The following is a 19,273-nucleotide window of genomic DNA, read 5'->3' on the forward strand; positions in this document are numbered from 1 at the left end:
GAGCTCGTTGTCCCCGTTACGGTGATGTATGGTGATTGGACAGTGTAAGCTCGTTGTCCCCGTCACAGTGATGTACAGTGATTGGACAGTGTGAGCTCGTTGTCCCCGTTATGGTGATTGGACAGTGTGAGCTCGTTGGGCCCGTTACGGTGATGTATGGTGATTGGACAGTCTGAACGTGTTGGGCCCGTTACGGTGATTGGACAGTGTGAGCATGTTGGGCCCGTTATGGTGATGTACGGTGATTGGACAGTGTGAGCTGGTTGCCCCCGTGACGGTGATGTACGGTGATTGGACAGTGTGAGCTTGTTGCCCTGGGTGATGTACGGTGATTGGACAGTGTGAGCTCCTGGTCCCCGTTACGGTGATGTATGGTGATTGGACAGTGTGAGCTCGTTGTCCCCGTTACGGTGAGTGGACAGTGTAAGCTCGTTGTCCCCGTTACGGTGATGTATGGTGATTGGACAGTGTGAGCTCGTTGTCCCCGTTACGGTGAGTGGACAGTGTAAGCTCGTTGTCCCCGTTACGGTAATATACGGTGATTGGACAGTGTGAGCGTGTTGGGCCCGTTACGGTGATGTACAGTGATTGGACAGTGTGAGCGTGTTGGGCCCGTTATGCTGATGTACGGTGATTGTACAGCGTGAGCTCGTTGGGCCCGTTACGGTGATGTACGGTGATTGGACAGTGTGAGCTCGTTGGGCCCGTTACGGTGATGTATGGTGATTGGACAGTGTGAGCGCGTTGGGCCCGTTACGATGATGTACAGTGATTGGACAATGTGAGCTCGTTGTCCCCGTTACGGTGATTGGACAGTGTGAGCTCGTTGGGCCCGTTACGGTGATGTACGGTGATTGGACAGTGTGAGCTCGTTGGGCCAGTTACGGTGAAGTATGGTGATTAGACAGTGTGAGCTCGTTGGGCCCGTTACGGTGATAGGACAGTGTGAGCGTGTTGGGCCCGTTACGGTGATGTACGGTGATTGGACAGTGTGAGCTCATTGTCCCCGTTACGGTGATGTACGGTGATTGGACAGTGTGAGCTTGTTACCCTGGGTGATGTACGGTGATTGGACAGTGTAAGCTCGTTGTCCCCGTTATGGTGATGTACAGTGATTGGACAGTGTGAGCTCGTTGTCCCCGTTACGGTGATGTACAGTGATTGGACAGTGTGAGCTCGTTGGGCCCGTTACGGTGATATACGGTGATTGGACAGTGTGAGCGTGTTGGGCCCGTTACGGTGATGTACAGTGATTGGACAGTGTGAGCTCGTTGGGCCCGTTACGGTGATGTACAGTGATTGGTCAGTGTGAGCGCGTTGGGCCCGTTACGATGATGTACAGTGATTGGACAATGTGAGCTCGTTGTCCCCGTTACGGTGATTGGACAGTGTGAGCTCGTTGGGCCCGTTACGGTGATGTATGGTGATTGGACAGTGTGAGCTCGTTGGGCCCGTTACGGTGATGTACGGTGATTGGACAGTGTAAGCTCGTTGTCCCCGTCACAGTGATGTACAGTGATTAGACAGTGTGAGCTCGTTGTCCCCGTTACGGTGATTGGACAGTGTGAGCTCGTTGGGCCCGTTACGGTGATTGGACAGTGTGAGCATGTTGGGCCCGTTATGGTGATGTACGGTGATTGGACAGTGTGAGCTCGTTGTCCCCGTTACGGTGATGTATGGTGATTGGACAGTGTGAGCTCGTTGTCCCCGTTACGGTGAGTGGACAGTGTAAGCTCGTTGTCCCCGTTATGGTGATGTACGGTGATTGGACAGTGTGAGCTCGTTGGGCCAGTTACGGTGAAGTATGGTGATTAGACAGTGTGAGCTCGTTGGGCCCGTTACGGTGATATACGGTGATAGGACAGTGTGAGCGGTGATGTACGGTGATTGGGTGATTGGACAGTGTGAGCTCGTTGTCCCCGTTACGGTGATGTATGGTGATTGGACAGTGTAAGCTCGTTGTCCCCGTCACAGTGATGTACAGTGATTGGACAGTGTGAGCTCGTTGTCCCCGTTATGGTGATTGGACAGTGTGAGCTCGTTGGGCCCGTTACGGTGATGTATGGTGATTGGACAGTCTGAACGTGTTGGGCCCGTTACGGTGATTGGACAGTGTGAGCATGTTGGGCCCGTTATGGTGATGTACGGTGATTGGACAGTGTGAGCTGGTTGCCCCCGTGACGGTGATGTACGGTGATTGGACAGTGTGAGCTTGTTGCCCTGGGTGATGTACGGTGATTGGACAGTGTGAGCTCCTGGTCCCCGTTACGGTGATGTATGGTGATTGGACAGTGTGAGCTCGTTGTCCCCGTTACGGTGAGTGGACAGTGTAAGCTCGTTGTCCCCGTTACGGTGATGTATGGTGATTGGACAGTGTGAGCTCGTTGTCCCCGTTACGGTGAGTGGACAGTGTAAGCTCGTTGTCCCCGTTACGGTAATATACGGTGATTGGACAGTGTGAGCGTGTTGGGCCCGTTACGGTGATGTACAGTGATTGGACAGTGTGAGCGTGTTGGGCCCGTTATGCTGATGTACGGTGATTGTACAGCGTGAGCTCGTTGGGCCCGTTACGGTGATGTACGGTGATTGGACAGTGTGAGCTCGTTGGGCCCGTTACGGTGATGTATGGTGATTGGACAGTGTGAGCGCGTTGGGCCCGTTACGATGATGTACAGTGATTGGACAATGTGAGCTCGTTGTCCCCGTTACGGTGATTGGACAGTGTGAGCTCGTTGGGCCCGTTACGGTGATGTACGGTGATTGGACAGTGTGAGCTCGTTGGGCCAGTTACGGTGAAGTATGGTGATTAGACAGTGTGAGCTCGTTGGGCCTGTTACGGTGATAGGACAGTGTGAGCGTGTTGGGCCCGTTACGGTGATGTACGGTGATTGGACAGTGTGAGCTCATTGTCCCCGTTACGGTGATGTACGGTGATTGGACAGTGTGAGCTTGTTACCCTGGGTGATGTACGGTGATTGGACAGTGTAAGCTCGTTGTCCCCGTTATGGTGATGTACAGTGATTGGACAGTGTGAGCTCGTTGTCCCCGTTACGGTGATGTACAGTGATTGGACAGTGTGACATCGTTGGGCCCGTTACGGTGATATACGGTGATTGGACAGTGTGAGCGTGTTGGGCCCGTTACGGTGATGTACAGTGATTGGACAGTGTGAGCTCGTTGGGCCCGTTACGGTGATGTACAGTGATTGGTCAGTGTGAGCGCGTTGGGCCCGTTACGATGATGTACAGTGATTGGACAATGTGAGCTCGTTGTCCCCGTTACGGTGATTGGACAGTGTGAGCTCGTTGGGCCCGTTACGGTGATGTATGGTGATTGGACAGTGTGAGCTCGTTGGGCCCGTTACGGTGATGTACGGTGATTGGACAGTGTAAGCTCGTTGTCCCCGTCACAGTGATGTACAGTGATTAGACAGTGTGAGCTCGTTGTCCCCGTTACGGTGATTGGACAGTGTGAGCTCGTTGGGCCCGTTACGGTGATTGGACAGTGTGAGCATGTTGGGCCCATTATGGTGATGTACGGTGATTGGACAGTGTGAGCTCGTTGTCCCCGTTACGGTGATGTATGGTGATTGGACAGTGTGAGCTCGTTGTCCCCGTTACGGTGAGTGGACAGTGTAAGCTCGTTGTCCCCGTTACGGTGATGTACAGTGATTGGACAGTGTGAGCTCGTTGGGCCCGTTACGGTGATATACGGTGATTGGACAGTGTGAGCGTGTTGGGCCCGTTACGGTGATGTACAGTGATTGGACAGTGTGAGCTCGTTGGGCCCGTTACGGTGATGTACGGTGATTGGACAGTGTGAGCTCGTTGGGCCCGCTACGGTGATGTATGGTGATTAGACAGTGTGAGCTCGTTGGGCCCGTTACGGTGATATACGGAGATAGGACAGTGTGAGCGTGTTGGGCCCGTTACGGTGATGTACGGTGATTGGACAGTGTGAGCTCATTGTCCCCGTTACGGTGATGTACGGTGATTGGACAGTGTGAGCTTGTTGGGCCCGTTACGGTGATGTACGGTGATTGGACAGTGTAAGCTCGTTGTCCCCGTTACAGTGATGTACAGTGATTGGACAGTGTGAGCTCGTTGTCCCCATTACGGTGATTGGACAGTGTGAGCTTGTTGGGCCCGTTACGGTGATGTACGTTGATTGGACAGTGTGAGCTGGTTGCCCCCGTTACGGTGATGTACGGTGATTGGACAGTGTGAGCTCGTTGTCCCCGTTACGGTGATGTATGGTGATTGGACAGTGTGAGCTCGTTGTCCCCGTTACGGTGATGTACGGTGATTGGACAGTGTGAGCTTGTTGCCCTGGGTGATGTACGGTGATTGGACAGTGTGAGCTCGTTGTCCCCGTTACGGTGATGTATGGTGATTGGACAGTGTGAGCTCGTTGTCCCCGTTACGGTTATGTATGGTGATTGGACAGTGTGAGCTCGTTGCCCCTATTACGGTGATTGGACAGTGTGAGCGCGTTGGGCCCGTTATGGTAATTGGACAGTGTGAGCTGGTTGTCCCCATTACGGTGATATACGGTGATTGGACAGTGTGAGCTTGTTACCCTGGGTGATGTATGGTGATTGGACAGTGTGAGCTCGTTGTCCCCGTTACGGTGATGTATGGTGATTGGACAATGTAAGCTCGTTGTCCCCATTACGGTGATGTATGGTGATTGGACAGTGTGAGCTCTTTGTCCCCGTTACGGTGAGTGGACAGTGTAAGCTCGTTGTCCCCGTTACGGTGATGTATGGTGATTGGACAGTGTAAGCTCGTTGTCCCCGTTACGGTGATTGGACAGTGTGAGCTCATTGTCCCCGTTACGGTGATTGGACAGTGTGAGCTCGTTGGGCCCGTTACGGTGATGTACGGTGATTGGACAGTGTGAGCGTGTTGGGCCCGTTACGGTGATGTACAATGATTGGACAGTGTGAGCGTGTTGGGCCCGTTATGGTGATGTACGGTGATTGGACAGTGTGAGCTGGTTGCCCCCGTTACGGTGATGTACGGTGATTGGACAGTGTGAGCTCGTTGTCCCCGTTACGGTGAGTGGACAGTGTGAGCTCGTTGACCCGTTACGGTGATTGGACAGTGTGAGCATGTTGGGCCCGTTATGGTGATGTACAGTGATTGGACAGTGTGAGCGTGTTGGGCCCGTTATGGTGATGTACGGTGATTGTACAGTGTGAGCTCGTTGGGCCTGTTACGGTGATGTATGGTGATTGGACAGTGTGAGGTCGTTGTCCCCGTTACGGTGATTGGACAGTGTGAGCTCGTTGGGCCCGTTACGGTGATGTATGGTGATTAGACAGTGTGAGCTCGTTGGGCCCGTTACGGTGATGTATGGTGATTGGACAGTGTGAGCGCGTTGGGCCCGTTACGGTGATGTATAGTGATTGGACAGTGTGAGGTCGTTGTCCCCGTTACGGTGATTGGACAGTGTGAGCTCGTTGGGCCCGTTACGGTGATGTATGGTGATTGGACAGTGTGAGCGCGTTGGGCCCGTTACGGTGATGTATGGTGATTGGACAGTGTGAGCGCGTTGGGCCCGTTACGGTGATGTATGGTGATTGGACAGTGTGAGCTCGTTGTCCCCGTTACGGTGATTGGACAGTGTGAGCTCGTTGTCCCCGTTACGGTGATGTATGGTGATTGGACAGTGTGAGCTCGTTGGGCCCGTTACGGTGATGTACGGTGATAGGACAGTGTGAGCTCGTTGGGCCCGTTACGGTGATATACGGTGATAGGACAGTGTGAGCGTGTTGGGCCCGTTACGGTGATTGGACAGTGTGAGCTCATTGTCCCCGTTACGGTGATGTACGGTGATTGGACAGTGTGAGCTTGTTACCCTGGGTGATGTACGGTGATTGGACAGTGTGAGCTCGTTGTCCCCGTTACGGTGATGTATGGTGATTGGACAGTGTAAGCTCGTTGTCCCCGTCACAGTGATGTACAGTGATTGGACAGTGTGAGCTCGTTGTCCCCGTTACGGTGATTGGACAGTGTGAGCTCGTTGGGCCCGTTACGGTGATGTACAGTGATTGGATAGTGTGAGCGTGTTGGGCCCGTTACGGTGATGTACGGTGATTGGACAGTGTGAGCATGTTGGGCCCGTTATGGTGATGTACGGTGATTGGACAGTGTGAGCTGGTTGCCCCCGTTATGGTGATGTACGGTGATTGGACACTGTGAGCTTGTTACCCTGGGTGATGTACGGTGATTGGACAGTGTGAGCTCCTGGTCCCCGTTACGGTGATGTATGGTGATTGGACAGTGTGAGCTCGTTGTCCCCGTTACGGTGATGTACAGTGATTGGACAGTGTGAGCTCGTTGTCCCCGTTACGGTGATTGGACAGTGTGAGCTCGTTGGACCCGTTACAGTGATGTACGGTGATTGGACAGTGTGAACTCGTTGGGCCCGTTACGGTGATGTATGGTGATTGGACAGTGTGAGCGCGTTGGGCCCGTTACGGTGATTGGACAGTGTGAGCTCGTTGTCCCCGTTACGGTGATGTACGGTGATTGGACAGTGTGAGCTCGTTGCCCCTATTACGGTGATTGGACAGTGTGAGCTGGTTGTCCCCATTACGGTGATATACGGTGATTGGACAGTGTGAGCGTGTTGCCCCCGTTACGGTGATGTACGGTGATTGGACAGTGTGAGCGCGTTGGGCCAGTTACGGTGATTGGACAGTGTGAGCTGGTTGTCCCCATTACGGTGATGTATGGTGATTGGACAGTGTAAGCTCGTTGTCCCCGTTACGGTGATGTATGGTGATTGGACAGTGTGAGCTGGTTGCCCCCGTTACGGTGATGTACGGTGATTGGACAGTGTGAGCTCGTTGTCCCCGTTACGGTGATGTATGGTGATTAGACAGTGTGAGCTCTTTGTCTCCGTTACGGTGATGTACGGTGATTGGACAGTGTGAGCTTGTTGCCCTGGGTGATGTATGGTGATTGGACAGTGTGAGCTCGTTGTCCCCGTTACGGTGATGTATGGTGATTGGACAGTGTGAGCTCGTTGTCCCCGTTATGGTGATGTACGGTGATTCGACAGTGTGAGCTCGATGTCCCCGTTACGGTGATGTATGGTGATTGGACAGTGTGAGCTCGTTGTCCCCGTTACGGTGATGTATGGTGATTGGACAGTGTGAGCTCGTTGTCCCCGTTACGGTGATGTATGGTGATTGGACAGTGTGAGCTGGTTGCCCCCGTTACGGTGATGTACGGTGATTGGACAGTGTGAGCTCATTGGGCCCGTTACGGTGATGTACGGTGATTGGACAGTGTGAGCTCGTTGGGCCCGTTACGATGATGTACAGTGATTGGACAGTGTGAGCTGGTTGCCCCCGTTACGGTGATGTACGGTGATTGGACAGTGTGAGCTCGTTGGGCCCGTTACGGTGATGTACGGAGATTGGACAGTGTGAGCTCGTTGTCCCTGTTACGGTGATGTACGGTGATTGGACAGTGTGAGCCGTTACGGTGATGTACGGTGATTGGACAGTGTAAGCTCATTGTCCCCGTTACGGTGATGTACGGTGACTGGACAGTGTGAGCTGGTTGCCCCCGTTACGGTGATGTACGGTGATTGGACAGTGTGAGCTCGTTGCCCTGGGTGATGTACGGTGATTGGACAGTGTGAGCTCGTTGTCCCCGTTACGGTGATGTATGGTGATTGGACAGTGTGAGCTCGTTGCCCCTATTACGGTGATTGGACAGTGTGAGCGCGTTGGGCCAGTTACGGTGATTGGACAGTGTGAGCTGGTTGTCCCCATTACGGTGATATACGGTGATTGGACAGTGTGAGCGTGTTGGGCCCGTTATGGTGATGTACGGTGATTGGACAGTGTGAGCTGGTTGCCCCCGTTACGGTGATGTACGGTGTTTGGACAATGTGAGCTTGTTACCCTGGGTGATGTACGGTGATTGGACAGTGTGAGCTCGTTGTCCCCGTTACGGTGATGTATGGTGATTGGACAGTGTGAGCTCGTTGTCCCCGTTACGGTGAGTGGACAGTGATTGGACAGTGTGAGCTCGTTGTCCCCGTTACGGTTATTGGACAGTGTGAGCTCGTTGGGCCCGTTACGGTGATGTACAGTGATTGGACAGTGTGAGCTCGTTGTCCCCGTTACGGTGATGTACGGTGATTGGACAGTGTGAGCTCGTTGGGCCCGTTACGGTGATGTATGGTGATTGGACAGTGTAAGCTCGTTGTCCCCGTTACGGTGATGTATGGTGATTGGACAGTGTGAGCTCGTTGTCCCCGTTACGGTGAGTGGACAGTGTAAGCTCGTTGTCCCCGTTACGGTGATGTACAGTGATTGGACAGTGTGAGCTCGTTGTCCCCGTTATGGTGATTGGACAGTGTGAGCTCGTTGGGCCCGTTACGGTGATGTACGGTGAATGGACAGTGTGAGCTTGTTGCCCTGGGTGATGTATGGTGATTGGACAGTGTGAGCTCGTTGTCCCCGTTACGGTGATGTATGGTGATTGGACAGTGTGAGCTCGTTGTCCCCGTAACGGTGATGTATGGTGATTGGACAGTGTGAGCTCGTTGTCCTCGTTACGGTGATGTATGGTGATTGGACAGTGTGAGCTTGTTGCCCTGGGTGATGTATGGTGATTGGACAGTGTGAGCTCGTTGTCCCCGTTACGGTGATGTATGGTGATTGGACAATGTGAGCGTGTTGGGCCCGTTACGGTGATGTACGGTGATTGGACAGTGTGAGCGTGTTGGGCCCGTTACGGTGATGTGCAGTATTTCTAAATAAATAAAAAGAACAGGACAGGCCCTTTGCAATACCCTAATGATTGGGCAGCTGAATTCGGGGAGGAAGTGTGATTGGGTAAGGAACACTTTAAAGATTCGAGTGGATATTGAAACGGGGCTGGAACTTCAGAGTGGGATGGTGGGACGGTGGGACGGAGGGACGGTGGGACGGAGGGACGGTGGGACGGTGGGTAGCCAGCAGCCTCAGATCGAGCCACTCTGTACACTTTCTCATCTTTGCTGTGCTTCTGCAGCACGGGGCTGATATTCCCCCGAGTCTGCCAGGGTGTCCTGTTCACCCGGAGTACGTGAGCATCCTCGCAAACACCAGAGGGGACATGGGTGTACATGAGGGGTACGATCAGCCAGGGGGCCGATGGATCTGTACATGATGGGGAACGATTGGCCGGGGGCGGATGGATTTGTGACATGATGGGGTACAATTGGCGGGGGGTGGATGAATTTGTGACATGATGGGGTACAATTGGCGGGGGGCAGATGGATTTGTGACATGATGGGGAACGATCAGCCAGGGGGCCGATGGATCTGTACATGAGGGGTACGATTGGCCGGGGGTGGATGGATTTGTGACATGATGGGGAACGATTGGCCGGGGGCAGATGGATCTGTACATGATGGGGAATGATTGGCCAGGGGCAGATGGATCTGTACATGATGGGGAATGATTGGCCGGGGGCGACTGGATTTGTGACATGATGGGGTACGATTGGCCGGGGCAGATGGATTTGTGACATGATGGGGAACGATTGGCCAGGGGCGGATGGATTTGTGACATGATGGGGAACGATTGGCCGGGGGCAGATGGATTTGTGACATGAGGGGAACGATTGGCCGGGGGCAGATGGATCTGTACATGGTGGGGAATGATTGGCCGGGGGCGGATGGATTTGCAACATGATGGGGAACGATTGGCCGGCGGCAGATAGATTTGTGACATGATGGGGAATGATTGGCGGGGGGCGGATGAATTTGTGACATGATGGGGTACGATTGGCTGGGGCAGATGGATTTGTGACATGATGGGGAACGATTGGCCGGGGGCAGATGGACTTGTGACATGATGGGGAACGATTGGCCGGGGGCAGATGGATCTGTACATGAGGGGTACGATTGGCCGGGGGCGGATGGATTTGCAACATGATGGGGAACGATTGGCCGGCGGCAGATGGATTTGTGACATGATGGGGAATGATTGGCGGGGGGGCGGATGAATTTGTGACATGATGGGGTACGATTGGCTGGGGCAGATGGATTTGTGACATGATGGGGAACGATTGGGGAACGATTGGCCGGGGGCAGATGGACGTGACATGATGGGGAACGATTGGCCGGGGGCAGATGGATCTGTACATGAGGGGTACGATTGGCCGGGGCAGATGTATTTGTGACATGATGGGGAACGATTGGTCGGGGCAGATGGACTTGTGACATGATGGGGAATGATTGGCCGGGGGCAGATGGATCTGTACATGAGGGGTACGATTGGCCGGGGGCAGATGGATCTGTACATGATGGGGAATGATTGGCCGGGCGCAGATGGATTTGTGACATGATGGGGAACGATTGGCCGGGGGCAGATGGATCTGTACATGAGGGGTACGATTGGTCGGGGGCAGATGGATTTGTGACATGATGGGGAACGATTGGCCAAGGGGCAGATGGATTTGTGATATGATAGGGAACGATTGGCTAGGGGCCCGATGGATCTGTACATGAGGGGTATGATTGGCCGGCGGCAGATGGATTTGTGACATGATGGGGAACGATTGGCCGGGCGCAGATGGATTTGTGACATGATGGGGAACGATTGGCCGGGGGCAGATGGATCTGTACATGAGGGGTACGATTGGCCGGCGGCAGATGGATTTGTGACATGATGGGGAACGATTGGCCAAGGGGCAGATGGATCTGTACATGAGGGGTACGATTGGCCGGCGGCAGATGGATTTGTGACATGATGGGGAACGATTGGCCAAGGGGCAGATGGATCTGTACATGAGGGGTACGATTGGCCGGGCGCAGATGGATTTGTGACATGATGGGGAACGATTGGCCGGGGGCAGATGGATCTGTACATGAGGGGTACGATTGGCCGGCGGCAGATGGATTTGTGACATGATGGGGAACGATTGGCCAAGGGGCAGATGGATCTGTACATGAGGGGTACGATTGGCCGGCGGCAGATGGATTTGTGACATGATGGGGAACGATTGGCCAAGGGGCAGATGGATCTGTACATGAGGGGTACGATTGGCCGGCGGCAGATGGATTTGTGACATGATGGGGAACGATTGGCCGGGGGCAGATGGATCTGTACATGAGGGGTACGATTGGCCGGGCGCAGATGGATTTGTGACATGATGGGGAACGATTGGCCGGGGGCAGATGGATCTGTACATGAGGGGTACGATTGGTCGGGGGCTGATGGATTTGTGACATGATGGGGAACGATTGGCCAGGGGCCCGATGGATCTGTACATGAGGGGTACGATTGGCTGGGGGGCAGATGTGGACACCAGACTTCCCAGAGAACAGTGGTCACTCAGTTCCATTATTACAGCAACACTGTTACTGACACCCGGCTGGCCGAGGAGCAGGGGGCAGTGGCTAAGTCACTGAACTAGTAACTAGCTTAGTTGTCACGTGTAAATTGAAATGTACAGTGAGGTGTGTTGTTTGTGTCATTGTCCAACACGGTCCGAGCATGTGCTGGGGGCAGCCCACAAGTATCACCAGCTTCCAGCACCAACATGGCATCCACAACTCACCACCGTAAACCTGTAGTGTACGTCTTTGGAATGTGGGAGGAAACCGGGGCACCCGGAGGAAACCCACACAGTCACAGAGAGAAGATGCAAACTCCAAACTCCTTACAGTCAGCCCACCTTACGATGGCTGGCTCCGTGAAACGTTAGCTAACCGTACCGCCCTCTGCTCTCGGATCATTGTAACCCACTTGTCCAGTGTGCTGGTTAACTTGGACCTGACCACAATCAACACACTGGGGACCAAGGATTCCTCTGAGAAGGCCCCTACCAGTCACACTGAGCAGGAAATGACCTCGCTGTAGTTAGGCAATTAACTGGTAACTCGTTCCTTGAAGCTTGTGCAATGTCTTTGATTTTTTTTGTTCCAACTTCCTCATCTTCCCTAAAGATTTCTGCTTATTCATTCTGCAGCCTCCACCTTGTCATCTGTCATTGAGTGATAGTTGGGACAGGTCACTCAACTCCCTGACCTGTGAACTCTGGGCCCAGTACCAATTTATTCCACCCCTTTCCCTGACCCACCTCAGTCCGATACCATAAGACATAGGAGCCATTCAGCCCATTATGTGTCCTCTGCCATTTACTATCCCTCTCAACCCCATTCTCCTGTCTTTTGTCTGTGACCTTTGATGCCCTGACTATCAGGAATGTATCAACCTATGCTTCAAATGTACCCAATGGCTTGGCTTTCGCAGCTGCCTGTGGCAATGAATTCCAGATTCTCCACCCTTTAACTAAAGAAATTCCTCCTCATCTCTGTTCTAAATGGACATCCCTCTGATCTGAGGTTGGGTCCTCTGGTCCTAGACTTCCCCACCGAAGGCAACGTCCTCTCCACATCCACTTTATCTCGGCCTCTCAACAGCTACAGACTGGCGTCACGCCACCCTTGGGCACTCGCGACATTCTGCTTGTCTTCTAACTTGTGTCTTGGGTGGTTCAAACGACTGACGTTCCCCTCTTGTTGCTGACAGGCTGTCCTGTTGTCTCTGCAAGAAAACGGGCTCGATGCTACAGCAGTGTTCCACAGCCACTTCATCAAATGCCTTCAGAGTTTTAAACCCTCCCTCACAGAGCAACAGCTACAGTTTTACAACAGCCTCTTCTCCGCTCAGGACACAGGGATGTGTGTGACCTCCGACCCAGGCTGATCACAAAGAGTGACCTTTGAACCTGTGACGGCAAAGAGAACTTAAAACTATATATTTTATTTTTGTATAAATGCAGAATTCTTCCTATTGGAAGTGTTGCTTTGTAAAATGAAAAGTGGAAATGTAAAAAAAACTAGTATGAAATATCCTGCAAGTACAATTTGATGTGATACTATAAAGTTAGCAGCAGTTGTGACAGAGCATTGAGAGTATTGGGGTCTGGGGCCTGTCCTACGGAGTTAGCTAGCTCTGAGGGTGAAGTTTACAGCTGCTGGAGTGGGCTTTGAGGCACAAGCTTTGTGTGTTTTGTGTAGACTTCACATTTACCTTGGTGTAGTACTTCACAATTCACCATCTAGGAAAGGCAGTGGGGTGTGAGGAAGGCAGGAGTGCTGGTGATTTGGAGGACAGTGGAGAGAGAACGAGGCAAGACTGGGTGGAGGATGAGGTACCTGTGCACTGGACAATGAATTTGGACACTGGACTGTGAAACTGGGCAAAGAAGCGGTGTAGAAAAGGGGCTGAGGATGGGGATGATGAACGCACTGAGGGGGGTCAGTGAGGGCAGAGGTGAGAAGTGAGAAGCAAAGGGTTAAAGAGCCAAATCCGGTGAGCTAAGGGAGGGAACACCGCTAACATCACAGACTACTTTCTACAATAGGCAGAACAGCACAGGAGCAGCATTAGGCCTTTTGGCCCATCGAATCGGCTCCACCATTCCATCATGGCTGGTTTGGTTTGCCTCAACCCTGTGACCTTTGACACCCTGACTAAACAACCTCTGCTTTAATTATACCCAATGACTTTGTCTCCACAGCCGTCCATGACAACAAATTCCACAGGTGCACCGCCCTCTGGCAAAAGAAGTTCCTCCTCATCTCTGTTCTAAGTGCTAAAAGTGCCAGTCTATTGAAATCGGTAATCAAATGCACAACAGATCCCTTCTTGCTACACGATGTCCAGATCGCTCCTTTACTGCACTGCATGAGCCTGTCAGAGGCCTCCCGCACCACCTCTGACAGTACATTTTGCACACCAACCACTAAAAATAATGGCCTGACACATCTTCTAACTTGACCCTAGTATTAGACATTTCAATCCTGGCAAAAAGATAACTGGCTGTCTTCCTATGTCTTTAAATCTCAGTCATAGGAGACCACAGGCCCTTCAGCCCATCTAGTTCATGCCAAACAATCTGACTAGTTCCATCAACCTGCAACCGGATCACACATTTCAGTCTTGTAAACCTCTCATATCTCCCTCTGGAGAAAACAACCCCTCCGTATTCCACAACCTGTGTGATGCAGGCAGCATCCTGGTGAAGCTACGTAACGGCTACAGTACTCCACAGCTGAACCAGCTAGAGTTTTGTTAAAGCTGTTCCCCATAAAACTTGTGTGTGATTTGTGTTTTGTTATGAACGCAGCTTATCTGATGCTGTAAGCAAGTTCTTATTGCACCTGTGTAACCATGGAGCTGTGTACACATCAATAAACTTGATTTGGACTCTAAACTGGTAAGTGCTGAGGACGACAGTTTCCCCTCCTCCCAGACTAACCAACAAAGCTTACTCTGTTCCTCCATGACACAGGCAGATTTTTTAATTGATTCATTTACAGGATGTGGGCGTCGTCAGCTAAGCCGGCCAGTATTGCCCATCCCTAGTTGTGTGATGAGCTGCCTTCTTAAACCACTGCAGTCCCTGAGGTGTAGGTACACCCACGGTGCTGTTAGGGAGGGAATTTCATGGTTTTGACCCAGTGACAATGAAGGAACAGCAATATGTTTCCAAGTCAGGATGGTGAGTGACTTGGAGGGGGATTTCCAAGTGGTGTTCCCATGTATCTGCTGTTCTCGTCCTTCTAGATAATAGTGGTTGTGGGTCTGGAAGGTGTTGCCTTAGGAACTTTGGTGTGTTGTTGCAGGGCATCGTGTAGATAGTACACACTGCTGAAACTGTTTGTCGATGGTGGAGGGATTGGATGCTTGTGGAAGGGGTACCAATCAAGTGGCTGCCTTGTACTGGATGGTGATGAATTTCTTGAGTGTTGATGGAGCTGCACTCATCCAGGTGAGTGGCAAGTATTCCATTACACTCTTAACCTGAGCCTTGTAGATGGTGGACAGGCTTTGGGGAGTCAGGAGGTATGTTACATGCCACAGGATTCCTAGCCTTTGCCCTGCTCTGGTAGCCACAGTGTTTATATGGTTAGACCAGTTCAGTTTCCTGTCAATGGTAATCCCCAGGATGTTGATAGTAGGAGATTCAGTGATGGTGAGACACTGAATGTCAAGGGACGATGGTTAGACCTTCTCTTGTGGAGATGGTCATTGCCTGGAACTTGCGTGGCTCGAATGTTACTTGCCACTGGTCAGCTCAAGCCTGGATATTGTCCAGGTCCTGCTGCATTTGGGTATGAACCGCTTCACTATCTGAGGAGTCATGAACGGTGCAGAACATTGTGCAGTCTTCTGCCAACATCCGCACTTCTGACCTTATGACGGAAGGCCAGTCATTGATGAAGCAGCTGAAGATGGCTGGCCCTAGGATACTTCCCTGAGGAACTCCTGCAGTGATGTCCTGAGGATGAGATGGTTGGCCTCCAACCACCACAACCATCTTCCTTTGTGTCAGGTATGATTCCAACCGGCAGAGGGTTTTCCCCTAATTCCCATTGACTCCATTTTAGCACGTTTCTCACGTTTCTCAGTCACAGGGCTCTGTGCGAGACTCGGGCTGCAGAGTTACTGCCACCTCGGCCCCACTAGACCACGCTAGTTCAACACTGTCGAGGAATAATGTAGGGAAGGACCATCAGGCCCTCTGAGCTCAGATCCACGTCCCCTGGGTCGCTTACCGCTGTGGACAGTGAGTCCTAAGCCCTGAACTCCTCTGTTTTATTATGATAGAGGGAGACCATTCATACAATACAGGAGCAGAATTAGGCCATTTGGCCCATCAAGTCTGCTCCTCCATTTTGTCATGGCTGGTCCAATTTTCCTCTCAGCCCAAATTTCCCTAATTCAGCCTGGGTTCTCCATCCCAGCCTCCAGTCCATCAGTCTCTCCTCAACCCCCTCGTGTCCATCAGCTCTGCCACTGACCACATTGGACCACATTCAGCATGACTTTGGCATGTGTGAGGAAACCAAAGCCCCTGGAAGGAGGGAAACCATGGTCACAGAAAGAACGTGCAAACTCCACACAGACAGCGCCTGTGGTCGGGGTTGAACGCACCGTCCTTGTGAACATTGCGCTCCCCTGTCTGGGTAGGGAGCCAGACCCGATGACCCAGGTGCAGCGTACACGACAGACAACAGTGATTGTCGGTTCATCTAACACCTTATAATTTGGTTTTCCATGAGACACAGGAACAGAATTGTGCCTTTGACCCATTGAGTCTGCTTCAGGATTGATCTATTCTCCCTCTCAACCCCAATCTCCATAACCTTTCACACCCTGACTAAACATATCCAATTCCACAGATCCGCAAAGATTCATTATCCTCTCCTGATACGGATGGCCCCGCACTCACACTTCCAGCCCTAGAACACTCACCCCCAGACAAAAAGAATTATTCCCGCTGGTTCCTTGCCCCATTCCAGTCACAAAGTCTAATTTTGACTGTGTGCTCCTGTTAGTTTCTGGGGGAGCACTTAAATCAACGAGGGCTAAGGACTGGGTGGGATGGCAGGGATGTGGAGGACCGAATGGCCTGTTTCTGCCGTCGCTCCCCTCCTCTTCCTTCTCCCTCCGCCCTTCTCCGTGTACGGGTTCAGTTCCCGGCGCTGTCTGGAAGGTCCCCGGTTTTCTCCGGGGCCCCGGTCGGCAGGTGGATAGTTCTTGTGAGCGGTGACACCGCCCCTGCAGTTCCTCCCGGCGCCGCTGGGGGCGCCACTGCGTGCGTACGTGACCCGAATCCAGCCTCGTCACCGAAACTGAAACAGAACGCGGAAATCGGGCAGAGTGGCGGAGCGGAGCGCAGCGCAACGCAGTCCGTCTGTCCTCGGATTCAGGTGAAGTTGCTGCCGCTTCAGTACAGCTCCGAGCGGGGAGGATGCAGTTCTTCTCGTTGCTCCGCAAGAGGAAAGAGGTGAGTTCCCCCCGGAACCCCGAACGCTCACCCCAATGTCCCCGGACCACCGACCACCACCCAGGGTGACCCGATCTCCGCCGCTTCCTCCCCTACACCCGTTGCCCGACTGCCGGCTGCGGGAACCGTTGAGCGGCCCGAGCCCGGAGTCCGTTAGGGCCGTTAGCCAGAGTTCGGACCTCGTTGTGCCTGTCGCTAAGTGACCGTGTCTGACCCGCAGCTCATCCCGCTGGTCGCCCTGATGACCACAGCCGCCACTGTCGGCATCAGCGCCTGTGTCTACTTCCTCGCCACTAAGACCGACGTCATGTAAGTAGCTCTGACCCCAGCTTCACCCGGCCGGGACGGGACGGGACGGGCCGGTAAAGGCTGGAGCTGAGTGGGGTGTGTCGTGTCCTGTCTGTCCGACTTTTGGTCAGTTTAGGGTTTGAGGGGGCGAGGTGGGTATCGCAGTTTCTCTCTGGGTGTGTTTAAGGGGGTTGAAGTGTGTCTGTGGGGGTGGGGGCGACACTGTCCGTTTCATCCTGACGGTGTTGGAGGGGGGCTTGGGGAAGGGTTCGTGTTACAGGTGTCTGTGTGTCGGGAGGGGGTGCCTGTGACTGTGTGTGAGTTCCGTTGCCCGAGCACTTCACTCCGAGTGGGCGAGCGGGACATCTCGGCTCGTTTTGAACGACCGGTCTCTAAAAGGTTCGTTTCTCTCTGCAGAGTGAACAAGTCTCGTAATCCTACCCCATGGGAGAACGTGGACCCGACCAAACCGCAAAAGGTGCCGTCACTGCTTTAGCTTTCGTTCTCAATGTGGAAGGCGACGCCTTCATTCCGGGAACGGGCGAATCCCATATTGGGCAGCGAGGGCAGAGGCTCCCCCGGGGTTGGAGTCAGGGGTGTGGAGGTGAATGAAGGGTTTGGACTGCCGACGGGCCCCTCCCACAGTGGCACCTGGGTCACAGTGAAGGGTGAACGAGAGGGACCAGCGTCTGTGGGGAGGAATTCTGCTTTAGGACCGTCTCCAGATGTTGCTGTGGGCTGGGCAAACCTCTTTTTGTCCATATTTGGTGTCAGGCCAATGGCGAATGGGCAGTAAAGAGTTAACTGGGTGGAAGTTTGTGCCGAAGTCGGCGAACCCAGGGCGGGGTTCGGTTCGGTCCGGTCCGGGAGCGGAGAGTGAGGTTGGAGCTCGCGGGGGGGGGGGGTTCACTACGTGTGGCGTATAAAGCGGATCCTAAACCTGCTCAGTCGCTTCTAGTCCTGACTCTGTCTTCCCCACAACAGCTCATCACTGTCAGTCAGAAGTGGGAGCCGGTGGATGAGCTGCAGATGGTGAAACGCTACACCAAGTGAATTGTTCGCTGAGTCATTGTTGTCCGAGTCGCTGAATCCCGGTGAAGATGCGGAGGGATTGTTTCTCTCAGATTGGAACCGTCAGGAACTCCCGGAGTTATATTAGCAGCAAATACCTAACCACCGGTCACCACGGTGCATAAAGTGTCTATATAAATCATTATATTCCCCTTAAATGAATTGTATAGTTATGAAAAATAAAAAAAAAACTAGTTACAATGATGAACAGTTCTTTTGCCGCTGTTGTTGTGGGGCCGACTCTCGTTCTCCCAGGACGATCCGTATATCAGACTCCCGGCCCGGACCGGACAGAGGGTCCGTATCTCCAGATCGAGGGCGAGGGGACCAGGGGCGACTTGATAAAAGGACAGCCGAGGATTTATTTCCCCGGGGCGGGGGTATAATTTTAAGGTGATTTGGGGGAAGTGTAGGCGGGATGTCAGACGTTTTTTTTTAAGCACCGAGTGGTGGGGGTGTGAAATGCTATTCCAGGGAACTGTGAAGCAGGTCAAACGGCGTTAGATCTCACAATGTCCCAGATTACCAGCCGGGAGACGAATGGTGCTGCCGGCTCGGCGCTGTGCTCTACAACGAGCCCCGTGCAACGCCAAACAGCCCCTTCGGCCCACAATGTGCCTGCCCTAAGATCAATCTAGCCCTTCCCTCACATTATCCTACATTTTTCTGTCATCCATGTGCCTATAAAGGAGTCTCTTAAATGTATCTGTCTCTACCTGCGGCATTGATACACCCACACTCTGTAAAAAAAAAAATTCTGCCATCCCCCTATAATCACCTTAAAACTATGCTCCCTCGTATTAACCATTTCCGCCCTGGGAAATAGCGTCTGGGCAACACCCGTTCATTTCTTATCATCTTACACACGTCTCTATCAAGTCGCCTCTCATCCCCCTTCACTCCAAAGAGAAAAGTCCTGGCTCACTAAACTTTTCCTTCGTAAGTCGTGCCCTCTATACCAGACAGCATCCTGATAACTCTCCTCTGCACTCTCTCTAAAACCTCCACATCCTTCCTGTAATGAGGTTTTCCAGAACTGAACACGATACTCCGAGTGTAGGTCTAACCAGGGTTTTATAGAGCTGCAATGTTAT

At 52.8% G+C, this 19,273-nt stretch overlaps 2 protein-coding genes across 5 annotated transcripts in view; both read left to right on the forward strand.

Annotated features, from left to right (window-relative positions):
- Window positions 1-14,274, forward strand: part of afg2b (AFG2 AAA ATPase homolog B) — a 64,811-nt gene extending 50,537 nt beyond the window's left edge. For both annotated transcript variants that reach the window (XM_063066267.1, XM_063066268.1), the window contains exon 8: window positions 12,551-14,274. In XM_063066267.1, coding sequence (XP_062922337.1) covers window positions 12,551-12,727 — 177 coding nt within the window. In that variant the 3' untranslated portion in view covers window positions 12,728-14,274. The remainder of the gene's footprint in view (window positions 1-12,550) is intronic.
- Window positions 14,275-14,394: 120 nt separating this feature from the next.
- Window positions 14,395-18,398, forward strand: c13h15orf48 (chromosome 13 C15orf48 homolog). 3 transcript variants are annotated; one of them, XM_063066274.1, is made up of 5 exons: window positions 14,395-14,528; window positions 14,653-14,798; window positions 17,041-17,129; window positions 17,526-17,586; window positions 18,093-18,392. In XM_063066274.1, exons 2-5 carry the CDS (start codon window positions 14,694-14,696, stop codon window positions 18,159-18,161), a joined length of 324 nt encoding a protein of 107 aa, XP_062922344.1. In that variant the 5' UTR covers window positions 14,395-14,528; window positions 14,653-14,693; the 3' UTR covers window positions 18,162-18,392. The 3 variants fall into 3 exon arrangements, with proteins under 3 accessions (XP_062922344.1, XP_062922343.1, XP_062922345.1); XM_063066275.1 differs by lacking the exons at window positions 14,395-14,528; window positions 14,653-14,798 and adding an exon at window positions 16,656-16,820 and having other exon boundaries at window positions 18,093-18,389; XM_063066273.1 differs by lacking the exons at window positions 14,395-14,528; window positions 14,653-14,798; window positions 17,041-17,129 and adding an exon at window positions 15,984-16,820 and having other exon boundaries at window positions 18,093-18,398.
- The last annotated feature ends 875 nt before the right edge of the window (window positions 18,399-19,273 follow it).

The sequence above is a fragment of the Mobula hypostoma genome, chromosome 13 (assembly GCF_963921235.1).
Source record: "Mobula hypostoma chromosome 13, sMobHyp1.1, whole genome shotgun sequence".
Classification (NCBI taxonomy): Eukaryota; Metazoa; Chordata; class Chondrichthyes; order Myliobatiformes; family Myliobatidae; genus Mobula; species Mobula hypostoma.